Genomic DNA, 27,972 nt, shown 5'->3' on the forward strand with positions numbered 1-27,972 from the left:
CTACTTTAGTTACGTATTCATTCAAAGTGATTGTGAATGAGAACTCATTGTCACTATCCATATATACCAGTAACAACCTAATAACCAGTAACTAATATTGACCTCAGATACATAGAAATATGCACCGATGATATAAATTGTGTCACTCTATATTAAGATATAGGCATTACATATACGACATGCGAATGGCTTGTGTTCCGATAAGAGATTTCTTGTGTAAATTATGCAAAAGGATATCATCTGATAAGAAAGAAACTGTACCTAAAATAAATCTGGTAAAATTATCAAAACTATCACAGACTAAACGTACATCAGAAATATATTCGAGTTATTTAAAAGTAAAGGTAAAACATGTTTGAACCTGCTGCAAAGAAAATACGACCAGCTAGTTCGGCCTTGATTGTGTATCGATTTTTGTGTTAAAATTTCCGTATCCCTGAAGAAAACAAGGTATGTTAAACCGTCAATTTTACTTTAATTTGTAATCATTTGGAAAAGAATGAATCTGATAAGTTTGTTATGAAGATTAAAATTGACACAAAACAATGGTTTATGTTGTCAATAAATCATGTCACAGACAGGAATCAATCGATAAAAAAATGGAAATAATCCTATACTATTTAACAGAGTCAATTGATTTTGTACAAAGAGTATGATTGTAATTGGAAATGATATAACAATATCTGACTCTTTAACAGAAAGAATGACAGTAGTAAATCAACACAACGAAATTAAAGTATACGCATGCTTTTTATTTAAACCGAAAGTGGTGCAGGGTAGGACATGATTAACATAATTTAAGGTAAAAAACAACAAATATCTGCAATAAATATCTTTAGAACATTTTATTACAAATAAAATTGTACATGAAGCGTTTGCAACTGTACATCCGTTTTACAAATGTATTTTTTTAAAACACTTTTTCTAGGTTAGTATATAAATTATTGATATATAAAGGTAAAGATTATTTTTTGCATATTTATCTGAGGGGAATGTCTGTGCTTCATACAATATGAAATCATAATCAACTTTGACGTCACGATCTGCATTCTATTCGATTGTTATTAGGGAATGTATCGTAACGTTAGAAGTGAATTCTATTGAAAGTGTAATAAAAACTGCTCGTTTCCTTTAAATCGATGCTCTGTTTTTTGCTAGATGTACAGAATATATTTATATCAATAATCGGCATTAAATATTCAGTAGATTTATTTAAACGAATATTTGTAAAGTATTGGTTTGAATATTCTCCCTGTTACGTGTTAACAACTAAAAAAAGAAATTTTATTTCATGTAAAAAAACAAACAGCATGGCGCAGGGGAAAGATCAATACAGTTTTCGAATATTATAAGTTACATTGTTTGAAAATATGGGCACCAAAGTGAATCAAGCTTGGGAAACCTACGCATTTTCCTAAATTTTAAGTAAATCGCTTTTAATTAATAAAAATGTTCCTTATTTTGATGATTTAGCTAAATGTTTTAGCAATATCTTTAATAAACGAAATATGTATTTGAAGCCAAAGCAAGAATTCCAAAGTGTATGACATTACAAAGGATATTCCATAAAAATATTTCTGATTTAATGTCATCAATTACCTGCGCTGATGCGATTTCTTCAGACAATATGCATTATTACACTTTCATGTTAAATACTGATATCTGTTTGGTTTAGACGCAGTTGATAATTCGTTCTATTACCCTCAGCGTTAGCAACACACTTAGCAACGGGTAACACTTTATAAATAGTGCCTGTTTGGGAAGGTAACTGTTGAAATTGACACCCCGAGAGAACCATTGTCAACCGACGCGAAGCGGGACACCTTAACATTGGTGCGCATCTTACAGTCCTTGTTGATGATACAAAGTGTCATTAGAACCCATTATAAAATTTCTGGTTTTTTTTATTTTCAAAATAACCAAACGTTTGGTTTTGTATGATTATTTTTGCGACGGTCGTGTAAAATGATAAATTAAGCTAGCATTTCATTTTGTTTTACATTATCTTAATATTCTATTTTACAAAGTAAATTAATCAAGTACAAAAGATATATTTGTTAATGGCCATGATAAAATCTTATCTAACTTCTTAACAGAAAGAATGACAAAAAAAAAAACCAACACAACGAAATTTAAGTATACGGATTTTTTTTAAACCGAAAGTAACGCAGTATAGGATTTAACTAACATTAAAAAACCACAACAAATATCTGCAATAAGTAGCTTTAGAGCATTGCTATACAAAATATAGTCGGGACATTTTGAACATCATTTTTACAAATGTGTTTCTGACACCTGGCTTATATTTCAAATTATCGATAACTTTATATAAAGATTATGTGTTTATATTTATCTTAGGGGGATTCCTATCTTACGCATTTACCAAGTCCATTGTTGTGATAAAAAGTATCATTAAAACCCTTACATAAATTTTCTGTTTTTGTCAATTTCAAAATAAGTAAACAATTAGTTTTGTCTGATTACCTTTGCGACGATTGTCTAAACTGATTAAAAAAAACAGCATTTCATTTTGTTCCCTGCAATGTGTTTCGGATGAAAATAATTGATAATCATTATAACTCTTGATTCACGGTGTTATAATATTAGAATAAAAATAATTTCATGATTTTTACATTCAATTTCACACGGTAAATATGTGTCTTTCAGTCATCTGAATTGTAAAAGAAAGGTCTGGGAAGGTGACTGTATAGCAGAGCTCTGTCATCGTTTCGGATCTTCCAGTCCTCCTTGAGTCGCATAAATGTCAGTGCTATATTTTTTGATTAAGAAAAACATTCTGCTTTTGCTGTTGAAAAGTGTAACAAGCTCATATAATAATGTTTTGTGTTATTTTATTTACAAGTATACTTTTAAACGCTGTGTCATTGATGTCAATGTTGAGATTGGACAGATTTTATTGGGGAAAAAAGTCAACCGCCTTCAGGCAGCCAGTAATACTAACATGCAAGCATATGTTGACTTGAGATATGATTAGGTAATTATAACATGAAATTTTACATTTTCAAGTTTACGTTTCATCATTCTAGTGTATATAAAGATCGACCATGGTGCTATTCCAAGCTTTGTTGATTGTGATCATACAGAACGTTGAACTGAAGGTAATATAATTAAAAATTAAGATAGTATCTATGTTTAGATCTCATAATTTGCAAGGATATGATATATGACTTGATGAAAAATGATTGCAGTTGCAAATTTTGTAAAATAAAACAAAATGTTTTATACATACGGAAAACAAACATTTTAAATTTGTTATCAATTACTAAAGCATATTATCGTCGAAATGTGATGTAATAATGAAACCTATCAAAACAGTTCACCGTAAACTATATTAAATATTTTGTAATTGTTAACTGTTATTTGCTAATAATCAATTGAATATACATGTAAATAAATCAAACTTATAGAGAAGAAAGCTTAGGTTTGACAACTACATAATTATGTACAGTCATGCATCTGAAATTAAAACTGTGATTTTGAAGATTTATGATCATGTGATTAAATACTACAAGTGTTTATGTAAATCTTAAATACATTGCACAAAAAGTGTTATTGTTTTGACAAAGAATAACAATTTAACTTCTTTTTTGAAGAGCAACTTTTCAGAGCTTGGGTATATTACCGTCCATTCATGTCCAAAAAGTCCAGGGGAATGGAATGATTCATCACTGCGACTTAATTGTAACGACACACATAAGTATCATTGTGCTCCATATCTAAGTGAGACATCTCAACTTTACGAGTTTTGCTACAGAAGTCTCAATATTAGCAAAGGTAAATGATATAAATCATTTAATCCAATTTGTTTGCCAAAAATGTTTAAGTTTTGTAAAATAAATTAAAATATTATCTGCTTTTATCAGCTTTTATCTGCTTTTATCAGCATTCAATTTGTTGTTACAAAGTCAGTTTATGCATTTACCATAAAACAACATTTTAAAATATTAAATTGCAAGGTTGTAAAAGAAAATATCCAGAAAGTTATTATATCGTAGCTCAATCAGATCAGATTCTTGATGCTCCCGATTATTGGCATTAAGCTTTGAGGATCTGCTTATAATAAAATGAAAAAAAATGACAATAACAAACAGTCAACCATCTCAAAAATCCATAAAACGAAATACAAATCAAAGCAAAGCAACACGGATCAGGTGCCTAGAAGGAGTGAACATCCTCTGCTGATTGGTCCGGAAAAGACAATTAAGTGATTAATTATGGTCTAACAATTAATATGAAAAACGTCAGTCAGCATGCGATCCAGTGAATGATTGTATTTGCTGACAAGGTCGTTGTATCGACGATAGAACTTACAAAAATATGTCTGCAAACGAGACTGTTGCATAGTCATGTTTTATCAATTTGTTTGTCAGTAGCTTGCCTCGCCCTAGAAACTGTTCATACGAAGAGCATGCCCATGTGTATTAAATTAACTAAGAGACAAAAATGCCATATGCATATGATGAAGGTATATTGCTACATAAGTAAGGAAAGTTGACTGCACAAACATTAAAGTCATCGCGTTTATTATGAAGTTTTGTTGTTAGATTACCATCAATGTCCATTGAATTATATCTTACATGTAAATTAAAAAAATATATTTTACAATGCAATGAATCAAAAGATTCACTTTTTAAAAGTGTATGTCCTAGCAATGCATCTCATATATATAACTTCTGTCTGTTATTCATTTTTTTCTTCAGGGAACTGCATTGGAATTAAGGACGATGGCAATATAAATGCCTACACATGTGAAAAGTTTGTATCTGGGTGTCCAGGTGATGATTACAGTAGTAGCGAAATACATAAATGTTAGTATCTTTTGAATTAATCTATTTTGTTGCTAACTTATGTTCTTTTTAACCAAACACATTTTCCTATGAAATCGTCGACAAATTATGAAGACCTATTAGTTTATTTATATTACTGAAAAGCAATATAAAAAGGCGTATAACGCTACCTCGAAATGCATTATAACGCGGAAAAGTGTTCTAAACATAAAATAGGCGTTATATTACCTTTTTAAAAGGCATTTTATTGTCATTCTAAAACAAGAACAATAAGAAATATGAAAAATATGGGGATTGTTGTGTTTCAACTTCTTAAGGAATTAAAGATGGATGAAACCACTATTATTCTCCTTTAAAAGAAGCTTAGTTTACAGATATATAAAAAAAAAAATCAAATATCAAACCTAAATAACGAATTTTTCTTCATTGAATCAGTATTCAGTATTCCCAGTGGAATAGTTTCTGGCTTAAGAAAATATGCCAAAACTTTAAGGTACATGTAGTTCTGATGGTTTTGTTAAACATCCAGCCTCCTGGAAATGATTTCACATTGATGAGGCTTTTTCGTCTATCTTTCTTCATCTCATATTGCAAGAGCCTGATACAATTTTTATTAATGAATCATGGTCTTGATTTTGCGGTAGGAGTGCTCATGTCTGCTGCTCCGTTTACAAATTTAAAGTTTGATTGCTCGGTAATTTAAGTTTTATCGGTTTATAGCTTACTTGAGCCGAAGTGAGCTTTTCTGATCAAAATTTGTCCGTTGTCTGTCGTCGTCGTTGTTGTTGTAAATTTTTCACATTTTCATCTTCTTCTCCACTGGACCAAATACAACCAAACTTGGTACAAACTTTTACTGTGCAAAGATAATTCAAGTTTGTTCAAATGAAGGGCTACTGTATCAAAATATTAAAAATTTGTTGGTATTTTTCAAAAATTGTCTCAAAAAACCTGATTGGTCTGAAAAGCTGAAACTTGTGTGAAAACACCCTCAAGTAAGTAAAATTTAAGTTTGTTGAAACCAATTGCATTATCATCTGGGATAGGGTTTGGCCACAATGCGGGGTTGAATTCTTACAGAAGAATATATATTATTAAACTTTAAAACATCTTTTTTTGGACCACAATGCGGGGTTGAATTCTTCCAGAGGAATATATATTGTAAATCTTTAAAAATCTTTTTTTCTCTGAAACTAGTCAGCCAGGAAATCTGAAACTTGTGTGGAAGCATCATCAGGAAAGGTAAAAGCAAGTTTGTTGAACCATGATCCCCTGGGGTAGGGAGGGACACAATAGGGGTGTGTGAATGTTTACGTAGAAATATATAGAAAAAATTATCTGAAAATCTTCCTCTCTAAAACCGATTGGCCAGAAAAGCTGAAACTTCTGTGGAAGCATCTTTAGTAAGGTACATTTAATTTTTTTTTTAAACTATGATCCTTAAGAGTAGGGTGGGGCCACAAGGGAAGGGGTAAATTTTTACATTGGAATATATAGATGAAAATCTTCTCAGAAACTTATTTGGCCAGAAAAGCTGAAACTTGTGTGGAGACTTTCTCATGTAGGGTAGATTCTAGTTTGTTCAAATTATGTTCCCCGGGGGTAAGGGTAGGTTCACAACGGGGAGGACTAATTTTTAAAAAGAAATTTAACGAAAACATTTTTAAAAATGTTTCTCTAAAACACCGTTTGCCTAGACAAACAGTAAAAGCAACTTAAGATAGTGTAGATTTAAATTTTTTAAAATCAAAATCTTAAGGATGAAGATGGACCCACATTTGAAATCCAGTTTTACAAAGGAAAACATATTAACTGTTCCCAAAAACTGAAATGTTATGACACATGGTTTATTTTATATGCAAACATTTGATATACTGCTGATTTAATAAAATTAGACGTTGGCCATCGGGCAATTTATCGACCTCATAAAGAGTTCAGGGTTTGATGTAGGTTTATTTATATCCCATAAACAATTGTTTAGAATCTTTTCGAGAACTGCAATGCTCAACATGTGATATGACTTTAAACAATCCTTTAGAAAAGGGACTTTATTATAAACATAATACTATTCAGGGGTAAATAGTTTTTCATTTAATATACAGGATCTACATGCATTATACTACATATAAATTGTCCAGATATTTTGTATAATGAATCCATTAAACTGATTTTATCGTGTCTATTGTTGCTCAGGTGAGCAACGTGGCCCATGAGCCTCTTGTTTTTTGAATTGTTGTCATTTTTTTGTTAATCAGTTTCTTATTGGTTATTGGGTACAATGATAATTCTTTGTGCAATTAATTACGTTTTGGAGGAGATCAAAGGAATAGATGAAAATTGATCCAACATGAATTCTAATGATTTCGCGGTATCTGTTATTTTAGATTGCTGACGAGTTAGTAACGTCCTCGCCCGCGAAGACAACTCGTCAACAAAATTGTCTACGTCAATATTTTCCCCCATTCATGTCTGACTTGAAATTCAATCTCAAGTTATTATCTAAACTCTATATTTTAATACTATTTTTTATAGCATTGAACACTTACTTTTGGGATATCGCGCTCCTATAACACACCAGTATAGAAGTTTGTCTGCACAGTCTGGTGTTATTGAACCGACGATATCCAAAAATAAGATCTTAATTCTTATAATTAGTTTTTGAATTTACCAAGCTGACCCAGGACCATACATAATATTTGCTTGAAAGACATAGAGCCTGAAAACATACGGGACTTATAAAATAGAACTTGACAATAAATAGCATAGGATATATTTATTACTCCAGTATTACAAGCCTGTTGTAAGGGCTGGCGTCCCTGCAGGTGCTTTACGTTTAGCAGGGATTGCTTTCCGTTTTGGGGGCACAGACAGATAAGAAAAGCTATCCAGCACTTCCTTAGAATTCAAATAAAATATTTAAAAATAAAATAGAAGCCAATGGTTAATTCGTAGAGACTTTATTTCGTATATACAGGGTGCCTCAAATTAATATAGACTATTTGATATATAAACAAATAATTCTGATTATTTTAATTCATTTGGAAGTTTATTGGTATGAAACATTTTTGCAACGTCACTTTTTTGTAAGGGATATGAATAAAAGATGGAACAGCCTTAAACATGTTATTCAGTGCCATTCCGCGGCTATAAATATAGTACCAGAAACTTTGCAAGAAACACTTTTTTAAAATAAATATGATTCAAGAATTACTTTTCAAAAGTACATATCAAAATGGTTATGTAGTTTTTATCGTTTCATCAAACCTAAAAATAAAAAAAAATATATTTAAGACGCGTGATGACGTTTACTTGTGCTCATATGCATTGTTTTGGCGTGTGTTATTGAAAATTGAACCTCACATATTTCAATTTCAAACATAAGAGGGAATATGGACTAAATGTAAATATAACGCGATATAACGCCTTTAAGAAAGGCTTTACAACGCAAATAAATGCGTTACAATGCAAAAAATTTAACATTATGACAGCTTTTCAAAAAGTCATAATAATGCCTTTTCAAAAGGCATTTCTACTTTTTTTTTAAAGACGTAATAAGGCCTTTTTCAGACGGTGCGAAATGGACCTACACTGCAAATGTTACATGTATTATAACTTATGCATATATTTTGTAATGTATTGAAGTGAATTTAAAATGCCTTTTTGGCGTTTTTACGCCTTATTTTGCATTGTAACTTCTTTTGAGCCGGGGTATTACGCTTTTTTGCGGTATTACACCATTTTTGTGTTTGTTTTAATCATACTCATAGGCTTTCGTATCAAATAGTGTATATATATATTCTGGTCAGGCAATAGTTCGTCCCCCGGGGGCTAATATCATCGATGTTGCCCTCAATCCCAGTCTATATATATATATATATATATATATATATATATATATATATATATATATATATATATATATATATATATATATATATATATATATATATATATATATATCTTGAAAACATGATTTAAAAGCAATTGTCACATTTTGACGTCTAGCTTAAACTTATATCGACACATTTGAATTAACACAAATACGCTTCCAAACGTTCAATGTGTTAGAAATTCGATTTCAACAAGTAATAAACACGCATATTTAAAGTGTGTTTGTTTGATTTGTCGCATGCTGAATACAGTCGTACATGGTATGCATGCATACAAATAGATTGGAACTTTGGTCACCATATACATGTTTGTAGCATATACATATTGTCAGCATAACGGTAAATAGATATGTAAATAATGCATATTACACGTAATATATTTAATGAGAGAGTGTCCAAATGACTTTTTTTTCATAAATAACAACATAAATTGGATAAGTATAATTCATCACAACATCCCATTTGTACTGATCCCATTTCCTGATCATTTCCTCCCACTATTAAAATATATGTTGCCTGTTGAGTTGTTTTCCCCAAGATATTCTTTTTTTCGTTATTCATAAAAACTGGAGTCTGTATTTGAAAATAAAGGTTTAAAACGGAAGATGCCTGCTCTTTTGTTGATCAATCTTAAATAAAATTCAATTCAACCAAAGAAAAATGATGCAAATTTGTAACATCATAATTCAATGAAAAGCACGTTTTTCAAACTTTTTTTTTTTTTTTTTTTTTTTTTTTACTTTTAATGGAATTACAATTAACAAGGTTTGACCAAATATAATTTTTATATGAATGTCAAATGAAACATGTATCATGTATTCTGGGATACCCTGTATGTCAAATTTTGCTATGGAAGATAATTCAGAAAACCTTAAATTTGTAAACTATACCAACAGCTAGTATTTAATTTGACTAACTGCAAGTCATTTCAATGATTGTATTTGGAAGAGATGATATCTCCCCTCCATAAAACAAATAAAGTATCATGCTATTTCATTACAATTAGAATGAATTTATAAAAGTTCCAGGAAATAAAACTGTAAGAAATACTAAATGAAAGACTCTTATGGTACAATGGTTTCAAATTATTTGTTAAGACATTTTTCCATGTAAAATTCCAAATTTTTATACATTTCACAACTTATCGTACATATCTAAAAATGTAGTGATTGCCTATAATTTGGCATCAGATTAGCTTGAAAGTCCTTTCTAAGCCAGGTACCTAGATATGCTTCTTGAGGTGATTTTTTATACGTTTATGTGATTCCATATCATAAATTAATAGATAAAAATTAGGAAATTGATAAAAAAATTAAAGAATATAGACACAATAAGAAAAGTAAGCAGTGACTGTTTAGACTTTAACAAGTCTACCGGTTATCATTGTACACAGCCATCTTAGTCTTTTTATTTGAATTTTTAAACTAATGTCTTTTTAATCCTTTTTAGCAATGCCAAAATATACGTATGTTTTATAACTTAAGGGTAAGATTACAATAATTTGTATGATTTTGTTCGTTAAAATCCGACATCAGAATGTCCTTCAGCGTGCTTTTCATAGATTGCACATACTAGTTATAATTTAAAATGATCGACATGGATGCGTTTCTCGTACATGCAAATTAATAAGACGAAGATAGGTTTTGTCTGTTAGGCATAACTGTGCAGAAATATTTAATTCTTTCTAAAAACAAAAAGGTTCAATTCGATTAAAATGCTTTCATAAGAGTTGTATACACAAGGTATGATTATTTTTTGTACGTCAGTTTAAGTTTGTCTAAATTGTTCCAATGTGGCAGGACATAGGCATCATTTAATTCAAATCTTTGAAAAGCATAAGTTTTTTTTATGGCTAACTTTGTCTTTTTCTATCTAAAATATTACAGACCCAAAATGTTTAGGTGTCCAAGGCGAATGTTTTACAGAAGATCGCTATTGTATCTGCTTAAATGAAAATACAACTGCTACATCACATAATAATAGATGGGGACCGAATGTTACAACGACAAAACCAAATTGTACCTTTCCCTGTGGGTAAGTTGTTTACAATTTTTATGAGTGCAGTAGCAACCATCATTCTTCACAGACAAAATGAAAAAAAAACCACACAAACTGATCGTTTGTAGTTTTGGTTCGGGTTTATTTGCTTTTTTTTACAGAGTTTAATAAATCAAAGACATTATCAAAACCTGTTTTTCGGAATACAAAAAATGGATAAATATTAGGCTGTGTTAGAAATGAAATGATTTAATGACTTATATCATAGAAATCAATGTATTTATAAGACATTTTAAATTGCTCATGACCAAACAAGATAAGAGAAGTATACCTTTATTTAATATGACCTCATCTAGTATTGAACATCTATGTATTTCTTTTTAAAGCCTTACTAAAAAAAACCGGTTTCGAAGAACATGACACAAACACGTATTGTTGAAATTTGAATGAAAACCTAATATTTCCGGACAAACAACTCATTATTACACCAAGCAAAAATTGGTTTCTGTCTAATTTGTATCTTAAACGATATAAATCATATTAACAAAAATGTAATTATTTAATCAATTATCCATAAAAAAGAGAGTAAAAAAATGTTAATAATTATTTTTGTCAATTAGAATGTTTAAAACAAGAACAGAAGATTTTTCATATGTGTGAATGTATTGATGGTAACTACAGCTAACTGGAAGTCAGTCTGTGCACGTTAAGTTCAGTCGATCTGAAAATTCCACGAAAAATCAACAACAAAAGTACAAAGAAGACATCAATGAATGATTTGAAACTTATTAAATGAAGCTACTAGAAAAAGCCTACCAATGCATCTAAAAGTAGTTTACAGTGCCTATACTCTTACGCCGATACCTTAACTATTTCAATGGATCGCGGAAATTCATACATACATGCATGTATTACAATAGATAATCATAAAGAAGACGAGAAATAAACGAGTGATTGTAATTGACATACAGCACCGATTTGACCCAATCTAACAGAAAGTAGCCCCCACCCCTCCCCCGCAAACAAAAAATGAAATAAAAATAATGATAAACCATGTGTTTAATTTTGAGGTCTGCTCTGGCTTAACTCCGGGTTTATTAGGGCAGACCCAATGTAAATTTTAAGTAATTCCAGAGTAGAAACGGAGAGTAAACCCCGATCAGAAGTAGATTCCTGAAAGTAGACGCTACATAATTTCATTATAACACATTATATGAATGAATAATTGAAATAAATTCATTTCTATTCAAAATACTTATTTATATTCGCATCAATTTTCCCATACGTCTGGCTTAAAAAATCATTTTCTAAAATGTACTTAAACCACTGGGAAAAAATAAAATAAAGAGTAAAAAGATAATTTGAAAATGAGAAATAGGACATACCCGTTCTCTACTTTACACATCATTTTTGAGACTTAAATATGGGAAGGCTGCTCGATATTTAACGAATAAAAATCAATAAGAATAAATATAAATGTAATTAAGCTCTAAGGAAAACTGTTAACAATACAATACAGGTAAAATGCACTGCCAGGTAAAAGAGATACACTAGTTATAACAGTTATTCGATATTAAGAAGTATATCGTAAGTTAGTTATACGCTCGAATTTGAAGTTTACTATATCGTAAACCTATAAATGTATTGTCATAATAATAATGTAAGAACTTTTAAAAAAGCACATCTCTACATGTACTTTTCATATGGTAAATGTTTTACATTTCTTTAAAAACTAAATTAAGGCACAAATATCTACTCAATCTTGATTTTATAACAAATGGTAATGGTAAACAATAAAATAATTTCCATTTCTCTTTTCCTTTTTTGTCTGTAAAATCTATGAGCATGCTAAAAGCAACACTTTTGGTTGTCTGTTTAGAATTAGTTTGGATATCCGATAGTATACCTTTTACTTGCAAGCTATGATATTTAATTTTAGATACAGTTTTAAAATAACAAATTTATAGTTGAAATAGCTGTGTAATATCAGTGTATATTTTTTGAATACATGACAAACATTGATTTGTCATAGAATATACATGTATTTAAAGAGAGGAATTCATTGAAAAAAATATATTTTAAATCTTTAATTAAAAAACGAGTTAAAAACAAAATCATTCCAAAACATTTTTAAAATGAATAAGTTAATGAATTGACACAGGGCGAAAAACAATCTTTAAGCAAGTCCTTAAAGGTGGCTTAAAGGTGGCGTAAAGGTGGCTTAAAGGATATACAATCTTTAAGCCACCTTTAAGTCACCTATAAGCTGAGCTTATAGGTCCTTAATGTCCAAACTTCTTTAGGTCACCTTTAAGCCATCTTTAAGCCACCTTTAAGCATCTTTAAGTGGCATTTACGCTCCCTTTAAGTTGTCTTTAAACCATCTTTAAGTTACCTTTAAGTCAAGTTTGATCAAGCTGAACAATAAAAACATATATTAAATGCAAAAGCTCTTTTGTAGGGATGGGAGGGGGTCATCCGAGTAATAATATAATTTCCAAGGAAGGATGGGGGTGTTCCAGGCGGTTTTAATTGTCGCTCCATTAAACACAGATCGCTATCATCAACACCACTCCGATGGACACAGATTGCTGTTATAAAATGCTTAATAATTTTTGGGGGGTTTCAAAATTATGTATGGGTGAGTGTAGTCTTTGTATCTTAACCTGTGCATAAAACTAATTAAAGTATGTTTGATTCCTATTATAAATTAATCGTTGAAATATCTCTCTCTCTCTCTCTCTCTCTCTCTCTCTCTTTTTCTCTCTCTCTCTCTCTCTCTCTCTCTCTCTCTCTCTCTCTCTCTCTCTCTCTCTCTCTCTCAGTTCATCCGGTTAATAAACAAAATAAAGATAATGAACCAAAAATGCATGATTTAATTTGATAATCGGTTTAAGGTTTGTATTTTTTTTTAATTTTCATTATTTCTAGGTCTAACCCTAGATCTGCTAGATACATGTTAAAGATGAAAAGACTCTTAACTGCCTTTGTAATATCGGGCAGGATATTACTGCTTTGTTGTCTAGACATAGTTTTGTTCGTTTGTGTATATCTAATTAGATTCTAATGTTTGTCCAACTTAAGAAAACCCCTGGAACTAACACAGAATATACAAGATATACACAACAGGTGTGCCGTGTGCCCAGGTGCACGTTTGTGTATATCTAATTAAAGTATATTGTTTGTCCAACTTAAGAAAACCCCTAGAACTAACACAAAATATACAAGATATACACAACAGGTGTGTCGTGTGCCCAGGTGCACGTCAGGGTTTCTAAAGGCGTTGAATCTTAGTATGTACTAGTATACGATAAGTCTAGTGAATAAAAGTTAATTTACATTTGTAATTCATTTTCAAAGTATTATTTACTAGCTCTGGGTTTCAAAAATGTTACGTCTACAAATTAACGATACATGTATGTAAGAGTAAAATCTTGAGGCTAATTAATTAATGTACCGGTGATCATAAATAGGGGTCAATTATTTAAATATATGTATAAGGGTAAATATGTCACATACCCGGCCTGGTACATCATACAATTGTATGTACAAGTATATGTATACATCATTTGCAATTGCCACATGCAGTAAATACGTCACCAGTAATTGGTAATATTGTTTGGTATAGAATTGATAGTTTAAAATTATGTATACAATTAAATATTTAAACATACTGGAAAGGCGCCGCGATCATGAAAACCGGGAAATTGCGGGAAATTGAACAAATACCCTAATAGTTTCAATGAATTTAATAAAGAAATGATTTCATTTTCTTTTTTACATTTTTATAGCTATAAATTAGATGAACGTATATCAGTTCTACTCGGTTTAAATTTATCAACTAAGAAAGCCTACTAGTGAGCCTAACGGTTTCCATTTAGGTATAATATATTTTTGTTCACTGAAGACCAAGTTCCGTATTTCATTCTAAATACATGCGTGCATGTAATTTATAAATTAGATGTAATTGATTGTTACAAACTGAATGGTTTGTCAATGGTTTGTCAAAATCTTTTCAAGTAAACACATTCAATACATTGATTCAATATCTACTGATATATAGAATATAATAACACTCATAAATATGTAAGTTGCCGTAGCGCAGAGGAAGTGCGGTGATGCTAGTAAACAAAGGGTCCCGGGTTCAATTCTTTAAAGGTGGCTTAAAGAGCTTTGGACATTAAGGACCTATAAGTTGTTCTTAAAGGTGGCTTAAAGATAGTCTTTAGGCTGCCTTTAAGCCATCTTTACGCTTTCTTTAAGCCACCTTTAAGCAACACATAAAGCTTAAAGGTGGCTTAAAGATCGTCTTTAAGCTACCTTTAAACACCTTTAAGCTATCTTTAAGGAGGACTTAAAGATGGTCATTCATCCTGTGTGATAAATGAAATAAACAATATACTTAACAGATGATTTCAAAATGATTTTGTATTAAATCAATTAAGATATTTAAATAAATAAATTGAATGCATTTGAATAAACAAATCCCTCATTGGAGCATCATTTTTCTATTATAACACTTGTGGACAGACTTTAGATCACCTATAACTAAATTCTCTTGTTCTCTCCCTCCCCTTACCTGTACACCATTTCCATCAAGCCAAAACCGGTCACGTGTAAATTTCAGAATGTTGACTAATTGGGAAAAACACCAGATAAAAGACGGGTCTGTTTTAGAATTCAGTGCGTAAAGTGAACTCCAAAGGCAAACCCCGAGTAAATCAGAGTAAACACTGAATGGTCCCAAAGACAACACAAAGTGTTACCATTATTTATTTCAACGATGTCAGTGTATCTGGGTACCATTCATCCAAAATTATTGTGTTCGAAAATAAGTAAAATGCCATTCAAAATAAGAAAGGTAAAGTTAGCAACTACTTACTGGCTAGCAGTAACTCGCTACAAGAAGAAAAAAAGGCTATCTACTAGTAACAAGCTACGAGATGAAAGAAATCTTGGCTACTAGATATTTACTAGTTTCTGTACAATTGTCAATACATACCTGCAATATCTACCGGTGTTGTTAATATGTACATTAATCTATATCATCTACCTAATTTATCATTTTTTGTGATATTTTCAGCTACCAAATACCGTACAGGTTTCTCATTTTTAACATTTTTGTCAAAACATTTCAAATAGTACATCATAGATAAATGATATCTTAAAGTGTTGTTAATATCAGCATTTGACTTGTTATATACATGATTATACCCTAATAGTACTCATATTCCTCTCAAAATATCATCAATAATTGGGGCACTTCGTTTGAAAATATCTCTATTTAAGACTATATTGAGCATTGACTCAAGTAGCTGTACATATAAATTGCAAATATCAACATGTGTTATTATTGTTAACAATTTACCATGTCTTCCGCATGATGTAACAACAAAATTACTCAGATGTCTCTCTAAATCTCGTCAGCTACATGTACCAAAGCATTTCCTTTCAATTATCTCTAATTTAAAGACAATGTTATTTTGACCATGTTTATGTAACTCAAGTTCACATGTAGCTGTCAATATTGATTGAAGACATCTACAAGTGTTATTAATATCAACATTTTATTAGATCATCTACATATATTACGATACAATTACACAGACATCTCTCTTTATTTCGTCAGCTAGTAGTGCATCCCTTTACAAAGATCTCTATTTTTAGTCTTCCGCATGATTTTACATCACAATTTCTCTGATACCTTACTTAATCTCACCAACTACTGGCGCATTTCGTTTCGAATATATCAGTTTTTAAACACTGTTGTCCATATACCTCAGGCAACTTTATATAAAGATTGAAGATATGTACAAGTGTTGTTAATTTTAAGATTCTGTTAGGTCATCCACATGATCTTACAATATAATAACTCAGATATCTCTTTTAATGTCGTCAATCATTTGACAATCTGCATTTCGTTTAAATATCTCCATTTATAGACATTTCTGTCCATTTAACTCAAGTAGCTTTATACTAAACTAGAGATATCGCTAGTGCTGTAAATTGCAGCATTCTATTTGGTCATCTTAAAGATATTATGACAGAATTATTCAAATATCTCTTTAAATATCGTCAGCTACTAGTGCATTTTGTTACAAATATCTTTATCTTTGAAGATATGTACAAGTGTTGTTAATTTCAACACAAAATATTATCATACAATCACTCAGAAATTTCTTTTAATTTCGTCAGCTACCAGTGTATTTCTTTTGAAATAATCTCGTCAGCTGTACTAGTGCATTTTATTACAAATATCTTTATTTTTGCGGTTTTTTTTAAATATATCTCAAATATCTGTTTATACAGATTGAAGATAAGTACCAGTGTTGCTAATTGCAACATTCTAATAGGTCATGTACATGATATTACAGTACAATAACAAAGATATCTCTCTTTATCTCGCCAGCTACATGTATACCAGTGTATTTCTTTTCATACATTTCCATTTCTAGACAGTTGTGTCAATAAATCATACGTATCTGTCTAGAAATATATATGAAACGAAATGCACTAGAATCTTACGAGATTAAAAGAGATATCTCAGTGATTGTGTCGGGATATATCATGTGGATGACCTGATAGAATGTTGCAATTAAAAACACTTGTAGATATATTCAATCTATATAAATCAACTTGAGTTAAATGGACATAACTGACTAGAAATGAAGATTTTTGTAAAGAGATCCACTAGTAGCTGACGAGATAAAGAAAAAAAAATCTTTGAAATTGTGTCGTAACATAATGTGGATAATCTAATAGAATGTTCAAATTATTTACACTTGTAGATATCATTCAGTCTATGTATACAGCTACTTTAGGTTTATGGACAGAACTGTCTGAAAATGGAGATATTTGAACAAACAAAATGCACTGGTAGCTGGTGGGATTAGAAAATATATCCGAGTAGTTGTGTCTTAATATCAAGTGGATAACCTGGTAGAATGTTGCAATTAACAACACTTGTATATATTTTAGATTTATATGCACAGCTACCTAAGGTACATGTATATGAACAAAACTGTCAAAAAGGAGATATTCGAAACAAAATGCACTCGTAGCTGATGAGATTAAGTAAGATATCTGAAAAATTGTGCTGAAAAATCACATGGATGAACTAATAAAATGTTGGAATTAGCAAACCTTGTTGATGTCTTCAATTTATATATACAGCTACATGAGTTACATGTACATAGAACGTCTAGAATTGTAGATATTTGAAAAAGAAATGCACTAGTAGCTGCAACAAGATTAAGATATATATCTGAATGTACAGTTAGTTGAGTTATACGGTCAGAAATGTATTAAATTGATATATATTTGTAATGAAATGCACTAGTACCAGAAGAGATAAAGGGATATTTAAGTGTAAAGGTATCTTTATATCATGTAGATGACGTGAAAGAATGTAAATATTAACAACTTTTAGACGTACTTTATCAGATTTGAAACGAAATGCATTTGTAACTGTCAAATCAGGAAATATGTTAGAGTAATTTTGTTGTAATATCATAAGAAAAACATAATAGATTGTTAAAATCAATAACACTTTTGGATTTTTTCAATCTTTGTGTACAGCTACTTGAGTCAAACGGACAATAATGTTAAATTAGAGGTATTTTAAACAAATTGCACAAATTACTGATCATATTAGGGGAGCTATTATACAGCTATTTGAAATGTTTTGACAAAGATGTTAAGAATGAAATATTTGTAAGGCATTTGTAGCTGAAGATTTCACAAAAGATGATAAATCATGCAAACGATATAGTGCAACTTATATATTAACAAAACAGGTAGAAATCGCAGGTATACTTTGTCAATTGAACAATAAGTAGTACATGTAACTAGAAGCCAAGTTATCTTTCATCCTGTAGCAGTTACAATAAACTAGATTTTCTTACTCCTCGCAGTCTGTTACTATTTAATAGTGGCCAGTTACTATTAGCCAAATTTTATTTCATCTAGTAGCCAGTTACTAGTAGCTAGCTGTTCCTACTACTCGTATTCAGTTACTAGTAGCCAGTTACTATTGTAGCTAAATTTACCTATCTTTCAAAATTACCATTACTTTTATAATATTTGCAGACAAAACACAGGAGATCCACATCAAAATATGTTACTCATCCTGATTTCCATCTCTGTTTTGATCCTATTGGTAATCCTATTGGTATTTTTTAAATTTCGTCATGTTTTATGGAACCGGAAACGCCGTACACAAAATTCAAGACGAGGTAGGTTAATATGAAGTAAATGAAGTAAGTACACTTTTATGCATAATACATGTATACTGTATGACAATCTAATGTTTTATTATATAAAGTGCTATTGTAAACTATTTAAACAAAGGGAAATTACTCTTGAAATCTATATGTTGTACGGATAAAACTACGATTTTCCTATTTGATTCGAAAATAAATTGTGTTTGAATTGGCTTGCAATAACAAAATCAAACTCTATGTTCTATATCAAGGAAGGCTTCATCAGGTGTAGGCTAGTAATCAAAAGATAAATATTTCAATTATACTATAACAAAACCTCGGATTTGAGGATTGTGTCTGAGTTTTGTCAGGATTCCTAAAGGGCAAAATCCACCCTGTCCGTACTCCAATTGCACGGCAAAAGAAAATCGATTATAATATCAATAGTACAATTGAATTGATTTAAATAAATTATGAAATGAAACAACTTTAATTTAGGTTAGGGCAGAAGGGAGAATAATCAATACCTTATCAATTACAAAATATTCAAACGGTGCATTAATTTGTTTTTCTTTGATCCGTCAAATATCAGTTTCGTATCTAAAAGTTATAATCACAAACATTCATCGTCCCTCTTAAAATGAACACAAGTTATCATCTGGGAGTGTATTTAGTATTTGAATTTGTTATCTTCAACTCTGTTCGTTTGACCTTAAAAGAAACAGTGGTTTTCTTTTTCGATTTAGAAGACTCGTCTTTTCTGTTATCGTAGTCAATTCGACCTGCAGAAACCGCTCAGTTAGCTTTATGCGGTCATAGTGCTAAACACTAAGCCATCTAGACAAGGCAAACAATTTCTTGTGTTGACGAACATAACGCAGACACACTGTCGAACACTACACAATCTTTGAGATACGTGTAGATGTGAAATACATTGTATAGTTAACCCTTAATTAAAGAATATTGTTAAAAAACATATACACACTATAGATAAATGTACCTATTATAAAGCACACAACATTGCAACAATTCAAAATAATGTGAATTTTACCTGTCCATGATGTGAAAATGAGATATGCAAAGCATACAGAAAATCGCCTTATTTGAGTAAAACCTCCGTTCCAGCCGAGTTATGACCAAAAGTTTTCTGGTACTTTAATAGGCATACAAAAAGTTTTTAAAAATAACACGTTTTGAATATATCCAAACGAAAAACACTTGTTTCTAGCAAACATACGAGGGTCAATCAAAAAATACGAAGACTTTTGTCATAGCTATGTAACTTAACGTCAGATCATTACTAAATTTAGTAGACATAATTTAGCAATAGTTTCAGAAAATTTGCAAGAAAAAATAGTTAATAAATTTCTTTATTTCTAAGAATTATTTAGAATTTAATCCTGCAAAAATGAGGTCACGGCGCACGGTCAAAACTTGTGTTATGTCAACAATAAACCATATAATGTTGAAAGTATTAACTTTATAAATTTGGCTGAAAACCAAATTATATTGAAACTTCAAATTTAGTATATTCATGTTATTCTATGTACCAAATAATGACGGGATATATTGTTTTGGCGAACAGATATTACTAACTAAAGTCAGATAGTCCTCTTTAGAATTGACTAAAAACATCGACGTCGCCTGACGTCACGGCGCAACGAGAAGTACAAATAAAATGGATTTTACTCAGGAAAAAGCCGTTACAAGCTGTGAAAATGCTCAATGGTGCAAAAAATAAGTCAACAATTATTTGCAAGTTTGTGTTTAACTGTAATAAATTTTGTGGGGGTGGTGGTCATTGTATTTTGAATATAAAACAGTCCGAAAGAGAGTAAAATATCTGTAAATATTTGGTCTTAAAGGAAGTAACGTTAACCAAAGTTCAGGCTTATCCTTACTGTAAACTAAGATATACACGGTTAGAAAATGAAAACTTTGATGAACTAACTTATGATTCTCGAGCAAATGTGTGCAAATAAGATGTTAAGTGGTTCAGTTCCATTTTAAATTGTAAGAAGAAAGGCACAAGAGACTAAGCGTGATATAAAGATGGGGTATATCTATAAACTGTGCGTGTTTAATTTTGACGTCATGTTTAGAACGTTACCGTGCGCCGTGGTGACAAAACATGTTGTTTTTAAAAAGGGGTAACAAAAATACTGTTTCATCAAATGGACTAAAACTTCGCATATCAATAACATAAGTGTTGGTGCACAAATTAATCTGTTAAGTATAACTTTCATGAAAAATATATGATAGACAGCCGCATTGTCTTCGTATTTTTTGATTGACCCTCGTATTTATGTTAAGCATTGGTTTTGTTTATTTTTTACAAAATTGATATCATGCTGAATGTATATCGCATTTTTCTGCTGTATTCGCCAATTTTCTCATCAAAACGTGATGAGTTGTTTTATTCATAATTGTTATTCTTGCATTAATCCTAATATCTCAAATGTTTAATCAGTTTATTGCAGAATAGAATATTGCAGGGATGGGACCGGTTAAATTAGACATAAGACATTCTTTTTTTTTATCCGAGATATCAGACCAAGAGACAAACATTTTAATTTTAAATTACTATAAAATTTCCATTGGATCTTAACTCAAATTTTAACATGACAATTCAAATAAGGATTAATTGTGTGAAACATTAAAAAAAAGTTCGTCTAAAAAGTAATTATCTTGTAGAAATAAACTTTGTAAAGTTTTGAGAAAAAGCATACTAAATGTTGTCAATTACATTGAGGATAAAGAAAGATATGGCCATTTAAAAAGTGAACCCACTATTTCACTCTACGCTACACAACAATTTTGTTGAAGCATCTTTCATTGAAACATTTTTACTTAGTCTTTTAGAATTAAAATATATCATAATTGTATTTAATTTTAATAAAAATCATTATTGTGTACAACATGTATAAACATGATATATTTAATCATGATTTTAGCATTTTTTTATATTAGATACAGCATTACTTGAATACCTTCCCACTATTATTTCACTTTTAAAACAATCATTTTGAAATTGTTTAACTAAATATAATGAAACTTGTGGCTATATCATTCATTCAATTCTCACACATATTGGTAAACAAAGAACAGTTATGCTAAAACTTGATCTTTTATGGTAAATTCGATTTTTGTGGTTTGTATCATTCTAGTGGCAAAATGACATGCAGTCCTGTAAGCTATTTCTTATTTCCATATTGACATGTAACAGTACAGTACCCGAAACGATATTTTTGCAAGATAAACGATAAGATAGGATCACACGTAATAAAAAGTATTAACGCACGAAAGAACGGTATACACCCACGATAGGATAGCATTGATGCACGATAGGAAAGGATAAACAATTTCAAGATAAACGTATAATCGCGTAAAACGATCTTTACGATTAACCTGATACTGGCAGAATTTGAGAAAGAACACGTACATGTACGAATCAATATATACGCTGGATATTTTGTTATTAACCAGTCCGAGTTGTAATATTATTAAATTGTATATAAATTACCAGTTAAAATTCATTATATCTTCAATAAATTATATGTATTGTTAACATCATTTTCATTACCAAACATCCAAGCTGATCGCCGCGAACATTTCAACTTGAGATCAAATTACTCTGAAAATAGCGGGTTCATTCAAAAACAACTCTTGTTCTAAATAAATATAAAATATAATCATACATTTCTTTCTCTTTAAAAATGTTGCATTTAAAACGATTTATTTTACATACAAATGAAATAAATGTTTACGCAGATATACACTCCGCGTACAATTTGTTACGTATGCATTGTTTTTTTTATTACCGCACACTCAAGCCAATTGCAGACATTAAGCCAAAATTTGATTCACACGTATAGAAAATCATGGGCACAATTCAAGTTCATCTCTTTTCTGAAATAAATATGCAATTTATCATAAATACTTTTATTTCTGTAAATAATGACGCATAAAAGCTTATTATATTACATACATGTTAATGTAAACGCAGGTATACACTCCACGTACTATTTAATATAATTATATGATTTACAGAGTTAAATCCTGTATTTTGTTCCAAAGAACTTCGATAGTTTACATTGATTTTTCATTCCCATCGCCAACCGAGATGATAGACGTGTAATAATGTTTCATTTCTATCTAAAGAATTATAAAATTAGCATCATATTAGAATAATGGAGAGAATTCTATATTTCGTGTTCGTTAATTTTTAGTTTACGGTGCACTGTACGACTTTTAACTTTAAAATAAATTTACTTGCTCATAAAAAGGCACAATACGATAAACAAGATAGGATAAACGGAAAAACGGCTAAACTTGAACCATAAACCTGAGAGGGTTAACGCACGAAAGGATAGGTTTAACGCAAGATAAAACAGTACTCATGCTCAATACGATAGGATTGATAAACGATACGATAGGATAGTAATGTAAAAATAATGGTGTTCCGATGGGGCCACTTCGACCTTCACACTTTCGCCTTTAGGTCGAAGATGCGAGAGTGCGAAGTTGGGAAGGCAAAAGTACGAGAGTGCGATGGCGAAGGAGCGAAAGTGCGAAGATGCGACGGCGAAGCGCGAAGATGCGATGGCGAAAGTGCGAAGGTGCGAAGGCAATAGAGCGATACTACTATCGCTCCTTCGCCTTCGCAACTTCGCACTCTCGCCTTCGCAACTTCGCACTTTCGCCTTCGCCTTTTTTGATAGCATTCAGAAAGTCTCGGTCGATTACATATAATTTGATGCACCGTACTCGGCAAGGTTTTCCGATTAATACATGATATTATTGGTACGCATGCGCTAGGCCATTGTGTTTACTATGAATGTTTATAAATATTTAATGTGTATATGTGACATTTATGTTTACCAGTGCTGACTATGCCTAATCATTATATACTCCACATAAAATGTAAATAAATGTCCGCTATTATGTATACATATGCACTTCCAGACTCCTGTCACTTACCAGCTGTCTGTTTACCGTGGATCAAACACAGTAACATGCATTCTAATGTCATTTTGCGACACTTCTTGCTCATGTATTGATTTAGAGGGGGAGAGGGGGTCCGCCCCCCCCCCCCCCCTGGAAAATTCAACATGAAATCAATAGCTTCACACATGCAATAAAGGGGAGAGAGGGTCCGGATCCCATCGCCCCGGAAAATTTAATTTCACCAATTTTATATAATAAAATCTCCAAAATATGTCTCGGAACCCCCTCCCCCCTCCCCCCCCCCCCCGACAAATATCATTACCCATCGACCCCCCCCCCCCCTTTCAGGAAAAAAGTTATGGATCTGCGAAGGCTGTTGAAAATAAATTCTAAAATGTTCATCGTCTGCCTCATATGTCCTTTCATACAGCTAAAATTGTCTTTAAATGATAGAGAGCTCCACAATTATAAAAAGCGAAGGCAAAAGCGCGAGGATGCGAAGGCGAGAGTGCGAAGTTGCGATGGCGAAGGAGCGAAAGTAGAAACGCTTCTTCGCCTTCGCACTTTCGCTCCTTCGCCGTCGCACCCTCGCACCTTCACCTTCGCAATTTCGCACTCTCGCACCTCGACCTAAAGGCAAAAATGCGATGGTCGAAGTGGCCCCATCGGAACACCATAAAAAATAATAACATTGCGGGTACTATATCATTGTAAAACAGCTTAATTCTATTAACACCAGCATGGAAAAGCATTCATGTACAGGCATGGGAGAGACATTGTTTAGTGCATAAAGTGCATGGACATGTATTATTTTTACATAAGAATTTTGTTTTGTACTGGCCCTATTACTTTAGTACATTTTGCCTGGTCCCTGATTTTGCCAGGTTCATAATGCATACACTAATTTTAAACCTTAATTTTTGCAGAATCTGAAACAAATGAGTCTACAGAAGAACATTTACCACTAGTTTGTTCACCTAAAGGTATTGAATCGTTTATTTATCCAAAATATATGATAATTATTATTTTACCCAACCCATCCTAAAACATTCTGAAAGGTGTTTATGAATATTTTGTCTGTCTGTGATACTACGGTAATTATTGTTTAAGTCCTTGATTTGTGTTTCAAAAACTGTCAATCAAATTCAGAAATGTGTATTGTTCAACTGATGAATAAGTATATAATGTAAAGAATTATATTCAGATGTCACACAGATAACGATGTACATTCAGTTTGGGTTTGTTTACAATTAGCAATTTACAATATGCGGTAACATTTAGGAGAATATTTAGGTATAGATTATTAACACATAATGTGATAGGGTAAACGTATGATAAAAGAATCAGAAACTGGCCTAGCGAAGACGGCTCAGATTTACAGACATTTAAATACCCTCTTGAACTTTTCTCCTCCGTCTCTAGTTGAATTCTTTCATGTTGTTCCATTCGTTGATGACTCTTGATTGCCGATCGAAAGGTGTAAGATTGAGAAATTTATCTCTATTTCTTAGTATGGTAATAAGTACGGAAGGTTCAACATAAAAAGAATTACGTAAAGTACGTGCAACATCTTCGCAAATCACAACCAACATGTACAATCCTCTCCTATCAAGGAGAACCATGCTAACACAGTGTAAGTGTGTGTGTGGGAGAGAGAGAGAGAGAAAGAGAGAAAGAGAGATTTGATTATGATTTAAACACAAGGAGAGAGTCAAATGGCGGGAGAGGGACGAATTATCTGTTTTGAGGAATCCATATCTAAGGGTGTATAAAAACGAGTCGACCAATCAGAAAGTTTTAACACCGGCAGCGTGTATTGTTTATGCTTGAACTGAACTTTTGACGCTATCGGAAAAACCACTGACACCAAAGCTGATCTAATGATAAACTATTTGACATTTTTTGATACATCACGTTTCATGTGTCTGAGGACTTGAGTAATGGATTAGGGCTTTTAAGTTTCATGGTCTCTGAAGATTAGTTTTTAGAGGGTTTCGCTCATTTACCAATATATACAAAAATTGCTCTGACGACGTAGATTCAATAGCTTTAAGACAAAAATGCGATAAATGGCATATGGAAACTTTGGTTTCGTTTCTAAATGCCCCAAGCAGAAAATGAAAAATAATTAAGAACAGAAGAACTTATAAAGGGCTTTCCACTTTCCTTGGACAATTATTTAAAATGTGTATCAAGGTACCATTTTCCTCACACACACACACACACACACACACACACACACACACACACACACACACACACACACACACACACACACACACACACACACACACACACACACACACACACACACACACACACACACACACACACACACACACACACACACACACACACACACACACACACACACACACACTATATATTGTATCGTTATATACTTCTTACATTTTAGTTCAGAAAACTGATGCACACGTTCCTGATAATAAAAATTCCACAGGAAAAGGGGCAACAGGTAAAGGATTTTTTTTAAATATATCACCAGCAAGCTAGATTTATAAAACAATAAAAAAAATATCAATTGCATCTACTTCAAAGGTAAAAATGCAAATTCAAAAATAAACTGCAACACAATAAATTGATAAACCAGCTTTTTAATGACTTAATTTTTATATTTTCTCATCTTTTTTAATTTTAAAAATGATGTGTTAGTCTGGGTTTTTTTGCAGATGAACTTTATAAATTTACTATAGTCGATTATACAATCGAAGATGCTGAATTATTTGAACTGTTGAAACGACAATGTCTTCACAAAGCTTTGCCTGAATTCAAATATCTCGTAAATACTAGAATAAGAGATAAACGAATTTTCAAGCAACGTGACGAAAACGGATGCTCCTTATTGCATTATGCAGCTCAAGGTGGATGCATTGTCATACTTGATGAAGTCCTAAGAGTGGCTGAAATTTCGTCAGATGAAATTCATAAAAATACTTGCATACGAGGTCAAAATGTACTGCATTTTGCAATTAAGTACAACAATACAAAATTGGCTGTGCATCTTTTCCAAAATTATCCCTCACTTAATAATTGCTATAACCAAAACAGTGTTGGAGCATTTGCACCTATTCACTGGGTTGCATGGCATTGCAACATATTTTTATTGGAGGAATTAAAGGAGACAGGTGTTGACATATGGGCACAAACCAAAAACGGGTTAAATATTTTGGACATTGCATGCATGACAAAATTATCAGAAAAATCTAGTAAGTTTTGTTTACATTTATTTGAGAAAGAAAACATTCCAGACCTACGAAAAGTTGATTCATCAGGGTGGAATATTGCGCATTATGCATCTAAGTCTAATAAAATTGATTTATTTAAACTAATAGAAGAACAGGAAAAGGAAAACACTGGAAAAAAACAAAGCCTTATAATGGAAAAAACCAACACATCAAAAACATGTTTGCACATAGCTTGCGAGTTCGCTAAGTATGAGTCTGTTCTGTACATACTCACTAAGTTTGAAACAATTCTTAATGATGTGGACGATCTTCGTTGGAATGCATTGCACTATGCTGCCAAAGGCGGTAACTTGAAAATTTTGAAAACACTTATCAAAGAAGGAATGGTGGTTGGCTGCTTAACAAAAGATGGAAAAACCATATTACACATTGCCTGTATTCACAAACATCCAGCAATCTGCAAATATGCTGTCAAAAATCTTCCTACGGGTCTTTTAAATGCTAAAACTACTAGCAATGGTCTGTCAGCTGTTCACTATTTAGCAGTAGAAAAAAAAGAAGACGGAAGTGAAACAGAAATTTTGAAAATCCTTTGCAAAAGCAAAAAAATTGACCTCTCAGCAACCTGTAATAAGGGGTTCAATCAGTTGGAATGGGCAATTGATCATTTAAACATAGAATTAATCCGGGCGATAGTAAGTGCACAATTCAGGAAAGAATGCGACATAACCAGAGAAATTCTGTTAAAGGCAAAGAAAAAAATGGACGAGAACCCGAACGAAGAAATCATAGATATTTTGCAGAAAGCTTTGAAAAAAGTGAAAAAATAGACAAAGCAATTGTTGCACACATTTTCTGTATGTGTAACATATCGATTATACTTGACTTATTGATTTATTAAGGCATTTATATCATCAAATTT

At 31.6% G+C, this 27,972-nt stretch overlaps 2 protein-coding genes across 2 annotated transcripts in view; both read left to right on the forward strand.

Moving 5' to 3' along the window:
* LOC136269788 (uncharacterized) overlaps positions 1 to 27,972 on the forward strand; it is a 47,073-nt gene that overhangs the window by 8,661 nt on the left and 10,440 nt on the right. The gene's annotated exons all lie outside the window — the stretch shown is intronic.
* LOC136274653 (uncharacterized) lies at positions 279 to 27,880 on the forward strand. The gene is made up of 9 exons (XM_066082027.1): positions 279 to 450; positions 3,048 to 3,119; positions 3,615 to 3,795; positions 4,722 to 4,829; positions 10,585 to 10,732; positions 18,785 to 18,930; positions 24,771 to 24,827; positions 26,261 to 26,320; positions 27,729 to 27,880. The coding sequence occupies exons 2-9, from the start codon at positions 3,066 to 3,068 to the stop codon at positions 27,878 to 27,880; spliced, it is 906 nt and encodes a 301-aa protein (XP_065938099.1). The 5' UTR covers positions 279 to 450; positions 3,048 to 3,065.

Source organism: Magallana gigas, chromosome 4 (assembly GCF_963853765.1).
Source record: "Magallana gigas chromosome 4, xbMagGiga1.1, whole genome shotgun sequence".
NCBI lineage: Eukaryota > Metazoa > Mollusca > Bivalvia > Ostreida > Ostreidae > Magallana > Magallana gigas.